Raw genomic sequence first — 20,003 nt, forward strand, 5'->3', positions numbered from 1 at the left:
CCTTGTATAGACTAGACTAAAGGTCGACCGATTATGATTTTTTAACGCCGGTACCGATTATTGGAGTACCAAAAAAAGCCAATACCAATTAAAAAATATATATATATATATATATTTCAATATTTTTTTTTAAATAAAAATGTAAAAATTTACAAACAAAATAATAAAAACGGCCGATTTTTATATATATAGTGCTGTGATAAAGTATTTGCCCCCTTCCTGATTTCTTATTTTTTTCGAACATTTGTCACACTTAAAATGTTTCAGATCAAACTAATTTTAATATTACACAAAGATTACTGCATTTTGTGTTTACTTGGGTTAAGGGAAAAAAAGCTATCCGAACCTTCATGGCCCTATGTGACAAAGTAATTGCCCCCCTTGTTAAATCATGAATTTACTGTGGTTAATCACATTTTTGGAAAGCTGAGTTCAATTTCACTAGCCACACCCAGGCCTGATTACTGCCAGACCTGTTGAATCAAGAAATCACTTAAAATAGAACCTGTCTGACAAAGTGAAGTAGGCCAAAAGATCTCAAAAAGCAAGACATCATGCCGCGATCCAAAGAAATTCAGGAACAGATGAGAAACAAAGTAATTGACATCTATTGGTCTGGAAAGGGTTATAAAGCCATTTCTAAAGCTTTGGGACTCCAGCGAACCATGGTGAGAGCCATTATCCACAAATGGAGAAAATTTCGAACAGTGGTGAACCTTCCCAGGCCGGCCTACCAAAATTACGCCAAGAGCGCAGCGACGACTCATCCAAGAGGTCACAAAAGAACCCACAACAACATCTAAAGAACTGCAGGCCTCATTTGCCTTAGTTAAGGTCAGTGTTCATGACTCAACCATAAGAAAGAGACTGGGCAAAAATGGCATCCATGGCAGAGTTCCAAGGCAAAAACCACTGCTGACCAAAAAGAACATAAAGTCTCGTCTCACTTTTGGCAAAAAACATCTTGATGAGACAAAAGTTGAACTTTTTGGAAGGTGTGCGTCCTGTTACATCTGGCGTAAAAGTAACACAGCATTCAGAAAAAGAACATCATACCAACAGTCAAATATGGTGGTGGTAGTGTGACGGTCTGGGGCTGCTTTGCTGCTTCAGGACCTGGACGACGTGCTGTGATTGATGGAACCATGAATTCCGCTCTCTACCAAAAAATCCTGACGGAGAATGTCCGGCCATCAGTTCGTGACCTCAAACTGAAGCGCACTTGGGTTCTGCAGCAGGACAATGATCCATAACATACCAGCAAGTCCACCTCTGAATGGCTTAAAAAAAAAAGGTTTTGGAGTGGCCTAGTCAAAGTCCGGACTTGAATCCGATTGAGATGCTGTGGCGTGACCTTAAAAAGGCGGTTCATGCTCAAAAACCCTCCAATGTGGCTGAATTAAAACAATTCTGCAAAGAGTGGGCCAAAATTCCTCCACAGCGATGTGAAAGACTCATTGCCAGTTATCGCAAACGCTTGATTGCAGTTGTTGCTGCTGAGGGTGGCACAACCAGTTATTAGGTTTAGGGGGCAATTACTTTATCACATAGGGCCATGAAGGTTCAGATAGCTTTTTTCCCTTAATAAATAAAATCACTTAAACTACATTTTGTGTTTACTTGGGTTATCTTTGTGTAATATTTACATTTGTTTGATGATCTGAAACATTTAAGTGTGAAAAATGTGCAAAAAAATAAGAAATCAGGAAGGGGGCAAATACTTTTTCACAGCACTGTAATTATACATATATATTTTTGTAATAATGACAGTTACAACAATACTGAATGAACAATTAACCCTTTTGTTTTAAGTTAATGTAATACATAAAATCTATTTAGTCTCAAATAAATAATGAAACATGTTCAATTTGGTTTAAATAATGCAAAAACAGTGTTGGAGAAGAAAGTAAAAGTGCAATATGTGCCATGTAAAAAAGCTAATGTTTAAGTTCCTTGCTCAGAACATATTGAACATAGAACATAAGCTGGTGGTTCAATATTCCCAGTTAAGAAGTTTTAGGTTGTAGTTATAGGAATTATGACGCGTCGACTATTTCTCTCTATACCATTTGTATTTCATATACCTTTAACTATTGGATGTTCTTATAGGCACTTTAGTATGCCAGCCTAATCTCAGGAGTTGATAGGCTTGAAGTCATAAACAGCGCTGTGCTTCAAGCATTGCTAAGAGCTGCTCGCAAACGCAGTAAAGTGCTATTTGAATGAATGCTTACGAGCCTGCTGCTGCCTACAACCACTCAGTCAGACTGCTCTATGAAATTATAGACTTAATTATAATAAACACACAGAAATACAAGCCTTAGGTCATTAATATGGTCAAATCCGGAAACTATCATTTTGAAAACAAAACGTTTATTCTTTCAGTGAAATACGGAACCATACCAAATTTTGTCGAATGGGTGGCAACCCTAAGTCTAAATATTGCTGTTACATTGCACAACCTTCAATGTTATGTCATAATTATGTAAAATTAATTATGGTCTTTGTTAGGAAGAAACACAGTTCGCTACGAGCCAGGCGGCCCAAACTGTTGCATATACACTGACTCTGCTTGCTCTGAACGCAAAAGAAGTGACACAATTTCCCTAGTTAACCTGTTGGGGATAGGGGGCAGTATTTGCACGGCCGGATAAAAAATGTACCCGATTTAATCTGGTTACTACTCCTGCCCAGTAACTAGAATATGCATATAATTAGTAGATTTGGATAGAAAACACTCTAAAGTTTCTAAAACTGTTTGAATGGCGTCTGTGAGTATAACAGAACTCATATGGCAGTCAAAACCCTGAGACAAATCCTAACAAGAAGTGGAAATCTGATGTGTGGAATCACTTCAAGCCTTTGCCATTGAAACACACAGGGACTTATTAATCATTGAGCACTTCCTAAGGCTTCCACTAGATGTCAACAGTCTTTACAAAAGTGGTTTGAGTCTTCTATGGTAGAAACTGACCCAAAGAGAGGCTTGGGAAGTTGGTCACAGGGGGAGGGCCATTACTACTATGACGCGGGTGCCCATGGGAACCCTTTTGTTCCAAAACGTTTAGTAAGACAATGCAATCGTCCGCCTTGAATATTATTGAAGCTCTGGTTGAAAAAGGCCCTAAAGATTTATGTTATACAACGTTTGAACGAACGTAAATATATATTTTTTGCACATTCGTGACGACAAGTCCCGCGCGCTACAGTACATTATGAGTAGCCTTCGGAACGCACTAACAAGAAGGAACTATTGGGACATAAATTATTAACTTTTTCGAACAAAACTACATTTGTTGTGGACCTGGGATTCCTGGAAGTGCCTTCTGATGAAGATAATCAAAGGTAAGTGAATATTTACAATAGTATATTTGATTTTAGATGGTTCCAAGATGGCGCTAACATGTATCGCCTAGCCTATTTTTCTGAGCATACCACGTCGTTTATTGCAAAGTGTGATTTCCAAGTAAAGTTATTTTTAAATCTGGTAATGCGGTTGCATTCACGAGATGTTAATCTATAATTCTTTGAATGACAATATTACATTTTAACAATGTTTTCGAATAGTAATTTTGTAAATTGTAGCGCTGATTCACCGGGAGCATTTGAGGGAAGATATTTTCTGAACGTCACGCGCCGATGTAAAATGCAGTTTTTATATATAAATATGAACTTTATAGAACAAAAAATGCATATATTGTGTAACATGATGTCCTAGGAGTGTCATCTGATGAAGATTGTCATAGGTTAGTGCTGCATTTAGTTGTGTTTTGGGTATTTGTGATGCATCTAGTTGCTTTGAAAATGGCAGTGTGATTTTTTTTGGCAGGGTACTCTCCTAACATAATCTAATGTTTTGCTTTTGCTGTAAAGCCTTTTTGAAATCGGACAACGTGGTTCGATTCAGGAGAGGTGTATCTATAAAATAGTCATATGTTTGAGAAATTGAAGTTATAGCATTTATGAGGTTTTGTATTTCGCGCGACGCGATTCCACTGGCTGTTGACTAGGGTGGGACGCAAGCGTCCCACGTTCCCAGACAGGTTAAAATAAATGCATGTTAGCAGGCAATGTTAACTAAATATGCAGGTTTAAAAAAAATATACTTCCGTGTATTTATTTTAGGAAAGGCATTGATGTTTATGGTTAGGTACATTTGTGCAACGAATGTGCTTTTTTCGCAATAGCGCTTTTGTTAAATCTTCACCCCATTTGGCAAAGTTGAAGTAGGCTGTGATTCGATGATAAATTAACAGGCACCGCATTGATTATATGCAACGCAGGACAAGCTAGTTAACCTAGTAATATCGTCAACCATGTGTAGTTAACTAGTGATTATATGAAGATTGATTGTTTTTTTTATAGGATAAGTTTAATGCTAGCTAGCAACTTACCTTGGTTAAAAAAAAAGTGAAGGGGTCTGAATAATTTCCCAATGTACTGTAGATAATGCATAAAACACGACTTGGTACATGATCGCTGACATTCACGCTTCTCTGTAAAAAAAATAAATAAAAAAAAGACTGTAAATTATGAAAGTAATGAAGGCTAGATAAATCACATAGGTTAGGCTACACAAATTAGGCTAGGCTACAAACCAAGGGTTTTGCTGCATCCTGTCATTGTGTAGAACGCACCAGAGATTATAGGCTATGAACATTACTGCTGAGGACCCTCCAAAAATATTCCTTCCTCTTGTGGGCTCACAGACGCATGCACACATACAAACCTGCTCCTTCAAGTTCTGTTTCCAGGACAACCATACAGGGAGTAATAAAGCTTGTCCTTAAGATCAGATGCGATCCCTATATCGTGACTGATGGATAGATTAATAGTCCTACCTGCTTATAGTCAAGTAACTCAACTCCTCCATGGAGTTGAGCGCAGAGTACAGTTTTTTTTTATGAACCTTGAAGGAATTTAAGTCACTATGTGTCGATACAAAAAAATTAAACATCTTAAACCCTTACCATGTAACTATGTTTGCCCTCTGTTGTTGCATGCCTTTGTTTGCTGAAATCCAGGGCTTGACAGCAACTTTTTTTTTAGCCAATTGGACAGATATTTTACTTGTCCAAAAGCCAAGTCAATTGGAGTCTGGGTAGCCAGTTAATGGTTGGCCACCCTTGGTGACTGGCTACCCTTGGTTTGCGTTTACACAGGCAGCCCAATTCAAATATTTTTTCCAGTAATTGGTATTTTGTACAATCACATCAGATCTTTTGACATCTGATTGGTCAAAAGAACAATTAGTGAAATAAATATTAGAATTCGGCTGCCTGTGTAAACGCAGCCTTGGTCGCCAATAAAATACTCCAACATTACAATTACAACCAAATAAATATTTTATATGCCTTTATAAAATAATTCCCTCCTGGGCTCAAAATAAAAGGGGGCATCAAGTCATCCCCGGGACAATAAAAAAATATATATATTTACGGTTCAAAAACAGACTCTGGGACGACAGATCCAAAATGCATATAACCACTGCACATAAAGAAATGTACAAATTAAATTTTCTTAAAAATAAAAAAAAATCAATGAGGCTGATCAAAAGACCATTTCGCTTAAAAATATCAATAAAGTTGTATTAATTCATTTTAATTGTTGTATTTTACCCCCTTTTTCTCTCCAATTTCGATCTTGTCTCATCGCTGCAACTCCCCAACGGGCAGCAAAGGTTGAGTCATGCATCCTCCGAAACATGACCCACCAAACAGCGCTTCTTAACAGCCACCCACTTAACCCGGAAGCCAGCCGCACCAATGTGTCAGAGGAAACACTGTTCAGCTAGAGTGCAATGAGCCAAGTAAAGGCTCCAAAATGTTTCAGCCTAGCTCAGTGCTTTCTGTGGTGAGGCAGCCAGTGGAAAATACGGAGCATAGGGGTTGGTAATGTTCTCTAGTTGCACTGTGATTGGCTCAATGTTCTGTCACTCATGGGGACACTAAGTCACCGCAAAATCTATGGGTAGAGCTCGAAAATTCAAGCTGCCATAGACTTACATTAGAAATGCCCATCCAAGAAGGCTCAAGGTCATGGCCACAGATAAAATGACATCAAATCACGTTATATCTATCGTAGCTTTGATTGATCATGTCAACATCTTACTTTCAAAATCTTAGCTAGCAAACTAGACAAGCAGTCATCATCACGCATTAAGTCGGCAATCTACTGGCAAATCCTTTTCCATCCTTGTCATTTGAAGATAAAACGTATCGGTGCTCATCGTCCATAAACATTACACAACAAGTTGGAAATTGCAAATTCAACATTAAGTGCTAAGGCACCACTGCAGCCCCGGGTTCGATCACAGGCTGTGTCACAGCCGGCTGTGACCGGGAGACCCATCAGGTGGGGCCACAATTGGCCCAGCGTGGTCCGGGTTAGGGGAGGGTTTGGCCGGCCGGAATGTCCTCGTCTCATCGTGCTCTAGCGACTCCTTGTGGTGGGCCGGGCGCATGTAAGCGGGCTTCGATCGTCAGCGTTTCCTCCGACACATTGGTGCGGCTGGCTTCCGGGTTAAGCGAGCAGTGTGTCAAGAAGCAGTGCGGCTTGGCTCTCAACCTTTACCGAGTCCATAGGGGAGTTGCAGCGATGAGACAAGATCGTAACTGCCAATTGGATATCATGAAAATGGGGGTAACAGCATGGGCCAGAAAAATTTGAATACATTGGCCATGCTGTCAATCCAGCATGACTTCTGATGCGTTGGAAACTGAAATCTCAGACTTCAGTGAGTTCAAGACAACTGGGAAAGCAGATAAAACTAGCTCTGACTGGGAAAATATGGAAATAAACTTTTAGTGGTCATCCGCGAGGATTTCGGGCCTCTTTCTAGAGCTCACAAGAAGGACCGCTGCTCCACCGTCCTGTTCAAGTGAGCACGGCACAACAAGGTGAGTCCAAAAATGTATTGCATGCTGCTGCATAAATTATGTAATATGCCAGGGAGATATGTATACTAGAGGTCGACCGATTAATTGGAATGGCCGATTAATTAGGGCCGATTTCAAGTTTTCATAACAAAAATCGGTATTTTTGGACACCGATTTGCCAATTCTTTTTTATTTATTTAACTAGGCAAGTCAGTTAACCTGTTGGGGCTAGGGGGCAGTATTTGCACGGCCGGATAAAAAACGTACCCGATTTAATCTGGTTACTACTCCTGCCCAGTAACTAGAATATGCATATAATTATTGGCTTTGGATAGAAAACACCCTAAAGTTTCTAAAACTGTTTGAATGGTGTCTGTGAGTATAACAGAACTCATTTGGCATGCCAAAACCTGAGAAGATTCCTTACAGGAGGTGGCCTGTCTGACAATTTCTTGCCCTCCTTGATCATCTCTAACAAATACAGGGGATCTCTGGCATGACGTGACACTTCCTACGGCTCCCATGGGCTCTCAGAAGGCGGGAAAAAGCTGAACGATGTAATTCCATCCCCAGGCTGAAACACATTAGCGCGTTTGGCAAGTGCTCTATCAAAGGGCCATTAGACTGACGCTCCTGCATGAGGGGATAGCATGCTTTTACTTTCACTCCCTTTGTAATAAAAAACGATTTCCCGGGCGGAATATTATCGCTTTTTTTACGAGAAAAATGGCATAAAAATGTATTTTAAACAGCGGTTGACATGCTTCGAAGTACGGTAATGGAATATTTAGAATTTTTTTGTCACGAAATGCGCCATGCTCGTAACCCTTATTTACCCCTTCGGATAGTGTCTTGAACGCACGAACAAAACGCCGCTATTTGGATATAACAATGGATTATTTGGGACCAAACCAACATTTGTTATTGAAGTAGAAGTCCTGGGAGTGCATTCTGATGAAGAACAGCAAAGGTAATAACATTTTTCTTATAGTAAATCTGACTTTGTTGAGTGCTAAACTTGCTGGGTGTCTAAATAGCTAGCCCTGTGATGCCGGGCTATCTACTGAGAATATTGCAAAATGTGCTTTCACCGAAAAGCTATTTTAAAATCGGACATATCGAGTGCATAGAGGAGTTCTGTATCTATAATTCTTAAAATAATTGTTATGTTTTTTGTGAACGTTTATCGGGAGTAATTTAGTAAATTCACCGGCAGTGTTCGGTCGGCATGCTAGTCACATGCTAGTCACATGCTAATGCTTCAAGCATTGTGCTGTTTATGACTTCAAGCCTATCAACTCCCGAGATTAGGCTGGTGTAACCCATGTGAAATGGCTAGCTAGTTAGCGGGGTGCGTGCTAATAGCATTTCAAATGTCACTCGCTCTGAGACTTGGAGTAGTTGTTCCCCTTGCTCTGCATGGGTAACGCTGCTTCGAGGGTGGCTGTTGTCGATGTGTTCCTGGTTCGAGCCCAGGAGAGGGACGGAAGCTATACTGTTACACTGGCAATACTAAAGTGCCTATAAGAACATCCAATAGTCAAAGGTATATGAAATACAAATCGTATAGAGAGACATAGCCCTATAATAACTACAACCTAAAACGTCTTACCTGGGAATATTGAAGACTCATGTTAAAAGGAACCACCAGCTTTCATATGTTCTCATGTTCTGAGCAAGGCACTTAAATGTTAGCTTTCTTACATGGCACATATTGCACTTTTACTTTCTTCTCCAACACTTTGTTTTTGCATTATTTAAACCAAATTGAACATGTTTCATTATTTATTTGAGGCTAAATTGATTTTATTGATGTATTTTATTAAGTTAAAATAAGTGTTCATTCAGTATTGTTGTAATTGTCATTATTACAAATGTAAAAAATGTCAACAAAATATCATCCGATTAATTGGTATCGGCTTTTTTGGTCCTCCAATAAATCGATATCGGCGTTGAAAATCATAATCGGTCGACCTCTAATGTATACTGTAGCTAAGAAAGTATTAGTAGCCCATGTGCCTCACCCAATAATTTGGTCCCGTTCTACCTCATAATTTAGCCTACTGTTCTGACTTGGTGGTGCACATGTAGCCTATAGCTCTCTTTCAGAGAAATGTAGTCATCAAATATTGTAAGAGCTTTCATTGTCTGCTTACATGGCCCCTTTATTTATCCTACAGTTCTGACTTGGTGTACAGGGAGAATACTAACCTCATGTTCTGAATTCTGTCGCTGTACATTTCAAAAGTGCTGAACAAATAGTTGACTACATCCGTCCTAGCTCGCTCATTAATGTCCTAATTAGGGATGCACAATATAATAATAATAAACGGCAACATAATGGAATTCATTGCCCTTGACAATCAACCGTTCTCTGTCGTGGGTGATGTTTGCTTTCGCCAACTGGTCGAGCACCGGTACACAAGTTGCCCTACCGTAGTTACACAGTAATAGCATCACTGTTATTAGCTTCACGACATACTATGGAACGCCATTTGGGTCTTTGCATGTCAAAAAAGATACATGTCAAACACTATTTTACGCGTTAAATAAGCTTTTAATTTGACACGTCAAATAACACAGTTCTATTATAGAATGTTGTGTGTTCGGAATTTGCACATTTGTTAACTATTTAACTGTACTAGAATGCTTAAAATGCCGCAAAAATTTTAAATATCAGTATCGTTTTTTTTGGCAAGGAAAATATTGGATATCGGTCATAAATGTCATATCGGTACATCACTAGTCTAATCCAAATTACGGATGGCCTCTTATGCGCTTGTCGTCCCCTTATGCCATAGTTTGTACATCTTAATTGTCAGTAAAAATATGTTTAAGCAAGTCAGCCATGTTTTTTTTAAAGGCAGTAAATGAGGCTAAATTAACTGTTTCGCTGCCAGACAAGGCTCCGCTGATAGCTAGGTGTAGCAGTGGTAAGGATTCACCACATGGTGCTGAAAAGAAAGCTCTGCTGTTGGGAACGCATGATGTAGGCCTTAACAGTTTGTGGGTACCGTTTGCCACCGTTATTGTGCAATTAATATATTGTTTTGTGTTGTACCTTTGCTTGCATTCATCAAAAATATATATATTCAGTTTGCCCCCACCAAGATTTACATGCTAAAAATCACCACTGCATGGGATGGATACTTTTTGTTGTGCCATTTTAAAGCAAATTTCCTGCTATTCTACAAATTTTGCCATGTCTTGTGTGTTCATGTGATATTTGAATGACAAACATTACAACAAAACCAATGGGCGAAAAACCTAGCCAAATTGTTTTTGCTGACATGGGCTTGTTGATCTGGACATTTAGCTCTAAGATCTGCAATGACAAGAGGAAAACTGCTGATGCACTACCCAATTAACGAAATTGCACCTTGTACATTCAACTATTACAACTTTCAGGAGTAAGTTGAAAGCCGGACTGAGATCCTTAAAGTTTCCCTTCCCAGTATGGGAACCACTCCCATTCCGGCAGGTAGCCAAGCCGTTAAGAGCGCTGATTCAAATCCCAGAGCTGGCAAGGAGGAAAAATTCTGCCCTTGAGCAAGGCAGTTAACCCCCAACAACAACTGCTTCACGGACATCGATTAAGGCAGTCCCCCTGCACTTCTCTGATTTAGAGGTGTTGGGTTAAATGCGGAAGACACACTTCAGTTGAATGCATTCAGTTGTGCAACTGACTAGGTATCCCCCTTTGCCCATAGAGGGTGCTGTTGAGGCCACTGTATACCATTGCAAAACAGTGCGTTTTAATCAGTTGAGCCTCCACTGCTTCACACACTTGTTATATGATGAAGGAAAGGGGGAGAGGTCATATGTATTTTATTAGGATCCCCATTAGCTGTTGCGCAAGCTGCAGCTACTCTTCCTGGGGTCCACACAAAACATGACATAACACAGAACATTAATAGACAACAGCTCAAGAACAGAACTACATCAATAAAAAAAATGGCACAAGTAGCCAACATATCAATACATAGACAAACTATCTAGGTCAAATAGAGTCCAGGCTAATAAATAGAAAGCAAGGCGTCCTACTTTTCCACTGCGTATCTCTTATCATTAAATGATGAGGCCGTCTGATTAGGCGCATGCATCGCTATAGACATGATCCTTACGCGTTTGCTATTGGTCCATTCTCGGATGGTCTCCTTTTGTATACTACGCCAGGGTTTCCCAAACTCGGTCCTGGGGCACATTTTGGGTTTTGCCCTAGTACTACACAGCTGTTTCAAATAATCAACGCTTGATAAGTTGGTTATTTGAATCAGCTGTGTAGTGCTATGCCAAAAACCAAAACGTGCACCCGAGGGGGGGCCGGACCGAGTTTGGGAAATCCTGTGCCACACTAGCTAACGCGTCTTATACCTAATCACGAGAACGATGCAAATACGGTTTAATAACCTAGTGAGCAGCAAACAGCCGGTTCCCCGGGTAAAGACTCACCTGCCTTGGGGAAGGAGAACCGACAGGACTCGATTCCCGTCAGGGTTAGAGTCCCCGTGTCCGGTAGGGTTGGATAGGCTAAAGCTAAACCCGAAAATAACCTTAAAATAAAACCGAAAGGAGCTCTAGATGTGTAGGTCCAGTTCTTAGTAGAAAATACCTGATCTTGTATTCTACCACGACAGTGGATGTCAGACAGCAATGTCTATAGCTACAGAAGGATTTTGTCTTACATATGTACGGACTTGACTGGAGACACAATAGCGCATGCTCAGACCCTTGAAGTCCTTCCTCTGTCTCCTCCTTCAGAACCGTGCTTCAACCAATCGGAGGCGTTCGTACCTGTGATGCAAGCCGGACTGTCATTCGGCCTAGTCTACTCATTCTCCTCCTTCTTCCTTCCCTTTCTCTCCTCCTCCCTTCTCTCTCGCTTTCTCGGTACTCTCCGTTTCGTTAAACTCATCTCTGCTGTCATTGTTATGAAAAAAATGGCGTCTTCCTCTTTCTCCCTTGGTCGGTGTATATTTGCGACGTTCTATAGTGCCATCTAGTGGTCTTCTAGGCGTATCGCAGCAACATTACTTAATATACCTATTTGCTGTGGACGTCCCAAGGATCCCTAATAGCAGTAGCACCATGCTTCAGGATGTATGCGCCACAATCATGAGCATGCTGCCCAAATAGCAGTGATTGGGATTAGTTAACTACATGTAGTTCAACTAGTAGACCTAGTTTAATTACATTTTGCTGTAGCTTGGTGGTAGTTGAATAAAATCAAATCTTGGTAGTGTTTTGACTAGTTAATATCTTTTTACCATGTAGTGGTGTTGCTAACTACTGGAACTACACACTCTTTTTTTGCAAAATAAAATAAAATATAGGTGGGTGAAGTAGGCAAGAATTTCCTTTCTTTTTCGCCATGAGACCTGCCTAAGATGAGACTTGAAACACATTTTTGGTGTTTAATGGGATAAAGTACACATTATGTTAACATTGACTCCAGAGTGATCTGTCTTGCAATTTGTAGCCTATACATTTCAGATTGCAATTCATAACATATCATATGAAACGGATGATGGAATTCCACCAATTAATACATACCATACGAAATGTAACATATCATAGTAATTGGAGTGTCCCGGATTTAAGTTGACTATGTTACGTCTAAACATGGGTCCAGGTTGGCCAAATAGGTCAACCAAAAGTGAAACACCCAAAACAAGACCAAGAGGGGGGAGAACCACAATACTGCTTTAATGTAGGCCTGCTAAAAAACTATGTCTCCAGATTGTATTGTGGACATCAGAAGCACTGTAATATTGTGCAATCCTCCTACTGTTGAAATGTGGACTGGGGCAATAACCACAGTTTCCTAATAGTACTGCATTACTTTATGAGAGAGAGAGAGAGCGCTCTAGGCCAGGCCATGCTGTCTGTGTATGCATTAGTTCCATGGTCTGGTCTCTAGTTTGTTTCATTCATTCATGCCACACACACACACGAACATAACTAATCTGTTCTAGGCTAGGTCACATGAGCAATGTTGTTATGGGAGAGACAGAGAAAACCTCTGTTACAACACTACTTCTGAGACGTGATTTCCTAGAACAGGTCCACTGGGTACAGTATAGGGCCTTGGGATAGGGGCTATAGTTAGGGCTTAAGTATGGGGGTATGATGGATGGGGTATGGGTGTATGAGGTGGGGCTGGGTATGGGGCTGTGTTTTCTGCAGTCTGAGCTGTCAACATGTTACAGGTATAAATGGTGGTATTACCATATCATGATTATGGTATAGTTATGGTATAGTTTTGCTGTCTCAGAATTGTCCCTGGTTTCAATGAGAAAATGTAATGATACTTTATGCCACAGGAACACTGTTCCCTTATTCACTACTGTGTGTGTATATATATATATATATATATATATATATATATATATATGTGTGTGTGTAGTACAACAACAACAACAAACACCTTATCAGGGTTTAGGATAGGTAAGTATAGTGATGTCGTCACTAGTGGCCAGAGTTCATACCTCAGATGATGACATCATAGATATCCCAAATGGCACCCTATTCCCTTTATAGTGCACAACATTTGACCAGGGCCATGGCACCCTATTCCCTTTATAGTGCACTACTTTTGAAAGGGTATAGGGTGCCATTTGGGTCATTAACAAAACAAAAACTCTGATGAGGGATTAAGAAGAGGGATCAAGTCCTAGCTGTATACTCTGTATTCCTCTGAGGATGGCTTTAGTTTACAACACATATACATCTTAGTATATCTGTCTTATTATTATTACACATATTATAAGGTGGCACTGACATACTGTACATCTAAAGCTTATTCTCACTCGCGGGTCCGTTGGTGACAGAGCAGAACCAGTGACCCTCCCTTTGTCACTTAGAACTATGACCAGATGCAACCAGTAGGGGTAGAACCCACCGACCGTAGGGGTACCTCTACACTCCAGAACTGACTTGGAATTAAACAAGATACCTGTAGGATCAAATGATCAAATGATCCAATGATACTTATATTAAACATGTTAGGCTACAATTATATCAATTAGTGTTCTGTAAGTGGTAAGAAAAGGCCAGACAAAATCTGTGTGGATGTTAACTTTAACACCTGTTACCCATAGTGGAGTACAGGTGAGAGCTTGACACCTGGCTTTAGGATGCTATTATTATATATTACTGTCTATACATATCTACATACACACTGAGTTTTTCTTTAGTGGTCTACAGTGACTATCTACATTTACAATCAATGCATTCTCTTCTGGTGCATATTGTACAAAATGAACAATTCTTAGTGCAAGCAAATCACACATCACATCTGACAAACATGCTTCAGTTCTTTTCTTTTTAGTGTCTCTGTGGTGTTTGGTGCCGGTGCCCCTGCTCGGGATCAGTCCAGCTTTCTGTACGCTACATCAACTCTCTCAAACACTCTTCAGAGAAGTGTGTCAGTGTGTCCATAGATATCCTTTCCTGGCAAGCCTCTGCTGGGAGGAAAGGGTGTGTGTGCGTGTGTGTGTTTGTACAGCATTTGTGAGTGTGGGGAGATTGTGTGTGTGTAGTATGTTTATGTGCAGACAGATAGTGTGTGTGTGTACAGAATGTATGTGTGCGGAGACACTGTGTGTTATAGCTACAGCATCCTTATCTGGTGGCCAGCAACATCGTGATGAGTTTCTCTCCTCTATTTCCACTCTCACACTCTCTCTCCATCATTTGATTGGTCATTTGTCTTTTGGGTCCAATGAGGAGGCAGAGTACTAGAAGCTCATAGGATGAGCAGTGTTGAGCAGTTTGGTCCTTCTTTCTTTTTTCTTTGGGAGGCTGAGAATCTTTAATAGCAGAGGTCCCAGTAGCTCTCTTCTCTTTCTCTAGTGTTCTCTTTAGTCCAGAAGCAGTGGCAGGTTGAGACTAGTGCAGCAGTAAAGAAACTAGTTTCTACACATGTACATATCTGTGGATTAGCTAATCCTATACATACTGCACTAGATGTAGTGTGTGTGTGTGTGTCTGTGTGTGTGTGTGTGTGTGTGTCTTGGGATTGGACAGAAGTTGTGTATAGACAGAAGTACAGGATCGGATGTTGGGAATGGCGTAGAACGTTCTGCTGGGGTCTAGAGCACGTTCTCAAAAAGTTGCATGGAGTTCATTATGTTCTCATCCTGAAACAGAAACATACAGGACAGAACATTGAGCGAAAGTCATGAGGCTGCTTTTTTGTTCACTTGGATTATTAGTCTATGAACTAAAACATTCAGCAAATCTCCCACTGACATCTACATAACACTTTACTTGGAGGGGTTATTCATAAGACATTCACAACACCTTTATGAAACCAGTCATAACACCTTCATGAGTATTGCAGTATGATTTATAACCTTCATAACACATTATTCAATATCAATCATAAGGAATTTTCAAAATACAAGTTCATTTTCATTACATAACTAAAAGTTATCAGCAACACTGAAATAGTTCTTATTTATCCATTGTAAAACACAAACGTGTATGTTCACAGCCACAGTACCCAACCCCCTAAGTGTTAACCTAAGAGCACATGTTTTGGGCTTATCTTGATAGAGCTTATCTTGATAACACTGTAGGCCTAACTTGACATTGGCTCCAGACCAGGAGCCATATAATACAACTTTTGCTTTCAGTCTTCCCTGTGGCTCAGTTGGTAGAGCATGGTGTTTGCAACGCCAGCATGGTGTGTGCAACGCCAGGGTTGTGGGTTTGATTCCCACGGGGGGCCAGTACAAAAAATAAATAAAAAAAATGCATGAAATGAAATGTATGAATTCACTACTGTGTGTCGCTCTGGATAAGAGCGTCTGCTAAATGACTAAAATGTAAAAAATGTTATTGTCCATGTTACAGAGAACAACAGAAATGTGTCTTCTGTGCTTACTACTCAACTCTCCCAGCTAGCACACACATAGTGCAGCACCCCTGGATGGAGAGCATGTTGCTCAAGGGCCCAATGGAAGGGATTTGAAAGGAACTGAACAGTTACCAGATCAGTTCCCCCCTTATTCAGCTCCCGGTGTATGTGACAATAAAAACATGTTTTAAATTGTCAAACTGGTGACCTTTCGGCTACAAGTCCAACTCCTTAGTTGCTGGGCTATATAATAGGGCGGCTTAGTTGAAATTTCCAGAATGATTGTTCATTTTGTGTTAAAAGCACCAAATTTTGCAGAGAGATAGATTTACGTGTCCTGAAAATATTTAGATATTGTGACATCACAGATGTTGCCCCTGGGGGTCATCTTACAAATTAAAGGTTTAATAAAATAAACACATCCAGGAAAGAGTAGCTTGGCATTACCAACAGGAGTAAACAGCACATGACTGACAGTAAAGACTCCTGGGTCAAGTCATTGCTTCCAGTCAAACTCCTGGGTCAAGTCATTGCTTTCAGTATGACCCCTGGGTTAAATTGTGTGACCCAGGAGTTGTTCCTGTCAGCTGTGTGTTGTTATCTCCTGAATCAAGATTCATGCTAAGCTGCTCCTTCCAGGATTAATAAAAAATAAGGGAGGGGATGTTCTGATCAGTGGTGTAGTGGAGGGTAAACCCACAAACACCGTTTACACACCTGTTTTATTTTTTGCAAGCATTTACCCACCTATTGCAGAAAAATGCATTGAAAATAAAGGGATCGTTAATTTATTCACAGCGAATGGCGACTAATGTTTAACCATATATTTTCTGATTATGATGAAGACATTTTTTATTTTTTATTTTTTTTATTTCACCTTTATTTAACCAGGTAGGCAAGTTGAGAACAAGTTCTCATTTACAATTGCGACCTGGCCAAGATAAAGCAAAGCAGTTCGACACATACAACAACACAGAGTTACACATGGAGTAAAACAAACATACAGTCAATAATACAGTAGAAAAATACAGTAGAAAAAAAAGTCTATATACAATGTGAGCAAATGAGGTGAGATAAGGGAGGTAAAGGCAAAAAAGGCCATGGTGGCAAAGTAAATACAATATAGCAAGTAAAACACTGGAATGGTAGATTTGTAGTGGAAGAAAGTGCAAAGTAGAAATAATGGGGTGCAAAGGAGCAAAATAAATAAATACAGTAGGGGAAGTGGTAGTTGTTTGGGCTAAATTATAGATGGGCTATGTACAGGTGCAGTGATCTGTGAGCTGCTCTGACAGTTGGTGCTTAAAGCTAGTGAGGGAGATAAGTGTTTCCAGTTTCAGAGTTTTTGTAGTTCGTTCCAGTTATTGGCAGCAGAGAACTGGAAGGAGAGACGGCCAAAGGAGGAATTGGCTGTGGGGGTGACCAGAGAGATATACCTGCTGGAGCGCGTGCTACAGGTTGGTACTGCTACGGTGACCAGTGAGCTGAGATAAGGGGGACTTTACCTAGCAGGGTCTTGTAGATGACCTGGAGCCAGTGGGTTTGGCGACGAGTATGAAGCGAGGGCCAGCCAACGAGAGCGTATAGGTCGCAGTGGTGGGTAGTATATGGGGCTTTGGTGACAAAACGGATGGCACTGTGATAGAATGCATCCAGTTTATTGAGTAGGGTATTGGAGGCTATTTTGTAAATGACATTGCCGAAGTCGAGGATCGGTAGGATGGTCAGTTTTACGAGGGTATGTTTGGCAGCATGAGTGAAGGATGCTTTGTTGCGAAATAGGAAGCCAATTCTAGATTTAACTTTGGATTGGAGATGTTTGATGTGAGTCTGGAAAGAGAGCTTACAGTCTAACCAGACACCTAGGTATTTGTAGTTGTCCACATATTCTAAGTAAGAACCGTCCAGAGTAGTGATGCTGGACGGGCGGGAAGCGATCGGTTGAAGAGCATGCATTTAGTTTTACTTGTATTTAAGAGCAGTTGGAGGCCACGGAAGGAGAGTTGTATGGCATTGAAGCTCGTCTGGAGGGTTGTTAACACAGTGTCCCAAGAAGGGCCAGAAGTATACAGAATGGTGTCATCTGCGTAGAGGTGGATCAGAGACTCACCAGCAGCAAGAGCGACATCATTGATGTATACAGAGAAAAGAGTTGACCCAAGAATTGAACCCTGTGGCACCCCCATAGAGACTACCAGAGGCCTGGACAACAGGCCATCCGATTTGACACACTGAACTCTATCAGAAAAGTAGTAGGTGAACCAGGCGAGGCAATCATTTGAGAAACCAAGGCTATTGAGTCTGCCGATGAGGATGTGGTGATTGACAGAGTCGAAAGCCTTGGCCAGGTCAATGAATACGGCAGCACAGTATTGTTTCTTATCGATGGCGGTTACGATATCGTTTAGGACCTTGAGAGTGGCTGAGGTGCACCCATGACCAGCTCTGAAACCAGATTGCATAGCGGAGAAGGTGCGGTTGGATTCGAAATGGTCGGTAATTTGTTGACTTGGCTTTCGAAGACCTTAGAAAGGCAGGGTAGGATAGACATAGGTCTGTAGCAGTTTGGGTCAAGTACATTGGTACTGTACTAGCTGAAACATGTGAGCTAGATAACAACATAGGGTGCAATTCACTTAGTGTGTGCTGCAAATATTGTGCATCACCAAATGTTCCACTTTGAAATGCATCCTCTGCAAGAGATGTGCTATATAAATATGATCTGATTTGATTCCCCTCTGGGTTCCCAGAGAGAGAGATGTGAGCACACCAAGTACTTTGAGGTTGCTCTAAAGCGGAAAGGTGGAATAAAAGAGTCAGGAGCAGGTTTTCTTAATTGAACAAAGTTCTCTATTGAGGTATTTTTTTCTTCTCAAACACTCCAACACAATCAAGGAGGATCAACCAAGGAAAACAAGGAACAAGGAACACATGGTGAGTATCTTCAAACTATAACATAAATCACAGGTGTGTCACCGCCTTAACGATCCATTTGTGGAGAACCCTCTTCAGGTGGTGGTCCGGATCCGTGGTGGCCATTCCCAAGAGGTAGTTTGTCCTCTTCTTCTCCCTTCCGAAAGGCATGTCCTCACCTTTGGAGAAGCAAACACTTTTCTTTCTCCAGCTCCCTGAGCTTCCTACTTATGAAGAGAATAGGCCTCTCTGCTTCGCCTTTACCCTTGGCTAGGATGGCCCGAGCCCCGTATCTGAGGCGTCTGCCTGCACAATGAACTCTTGGGAGAAATCAGGAGCCTGCAGGACGGGATCAGAGCACAGGCTGTCTTTTAGCAACTGGAAGGCTTCTTCTGTCTTGTCCTTCGACGCTACACGGTTTGGCAGGTTTTTCTTGATGAGGTTTGTGAGGGGGGTGGCAATGGTTGCATATCCAGAGATGAAACAGCGATAATATCCCGTTATCCCCAAGAAGGCTCGGACGTCCCGTTTCGTCTGGGGCCGAGGCCAATCCCGAATTGCCCTGGTCTTTTCTGCCTGTGGGCGTATTTTTCCGTTCCCCACGGTGTATCCCAGGTATTCCGCTTCGGACAGACCCAGGCAGCATTTGTTTGGATTTGCCGTCAGCCCTGTAGCCTCCAGGCTCACGAGAACCGCCCCAGACGCAGGAGGTGGCTATCCCAGTCCTCGCTGTGGATGACCACATCGTCTACGTACGCCACTGCGAACTCTTGATGGGGTTGTAGAATGGCATCCATGAGGCGTTGGAAAGTTGCCGCAGCACCATGCAGTCTGAAGGGCATCCTCACATACTGAAAAAGCCCCTCCGGTGTGGTGAAGGCAGTCTTTGGGGCGGTCCTCCGGAGCCACCAGCTCTTGCCAATATCCTTTCGTCAAATCCAGGGTGGTGATGAACTTGGCCTTTCCTAAACGCTCCAAGAGTTCATCCACGCGGGGCATGGGATATGCGGCGAAAGTAGAGATGGCGTTTACACCTCTAAAGTCGTTGCAGAGCCTCATACTACCGTCAGGTTTGGGGACCAGGACTATGGGACTGGACCATTCACTCGTAGATGGCTCGATCACCCTCATCCTCAGCATCTCCCTTACCTCATTCTTAGCAATGACTCGGCGGGCCTCAGGAATCCTGTAAGGCCGCATATGCACCTTCTTGCCGGGTTCAGTGTGGATATGGTGAAACAGGACATCTGTTTGTCCTGGGAAGGGAGAGAATACCCTGCCGAATTGCATAATCAGCTTGTCTAGCTGTCTAGACTTCTCCGGCAGGAGAGTTCGGCCACGGCGCACCT

The 20,003-nt window shown here is 41.5% G+C and overlaps 2 protein-coding genes across 7 annotated transcripts in view; both read right to left on the reverse strand.

Moving 5' to 3' along the window:
• LOC106580443 (solute carrier family 23 member 2) overlaps nt 1-11,615 on the reverse strand; it is a 73,834-nt gene extending 62,219 nt beyond the window's left edge. For 2 of the 4 annotated variants that reach the window (XM_014161514.2, XM_045703224.1), the window contains exon 1: nt 11,331-11,604. The gene's annotated coding sequence lies outside the window, so the exon portion shown is untranslated. Of the gene's footprint in view, nt 1-11,330 lie in introns of all 4 variants that reach the window. The other 2 variants (XM_014161512.2, XM_014161513.2) reach the window with 2 other exon arrangements.
• Nucleotides 11,616-12,271: 656 nt separating this feature from the next.
• LOC106580444 (calsenilin) overlaps nt 12,272-20,003 on the reverse strand; it is a 70,883-nt gene continuing 63,151 nt past the window's right edge. For all 3 annotated transcript variants that reach the window (XM_014161519.2, XM_014161518.2, XM_014161520.2), the window contains one exon: nt 12,272-15,019. In XM_014161519.2, coding sequence (XP_014016994.1) covers nt 14,972-15,019 — 48 coding nt within the window. In that variant the 3' untranslated portion in view covers nt 12,272-14,971. The remainder of the gene's footprint in view (nt 15,020-20,003) is intronic.

Source organism: Salmo salar, chromosome ssa20 (genome assembly GCF_905237065.1).
Source record: "Salmo salar chromosome ssa20, Ssal_v3.1, whole genome shotgun sequence".
Taxonomy (NCBI): domain Eukaryota; kingdom Metazoa; phylum Chordata; class Actinopteri; order Salmoniformes; family Salmonidae; genus Salmo; species Salmo salar.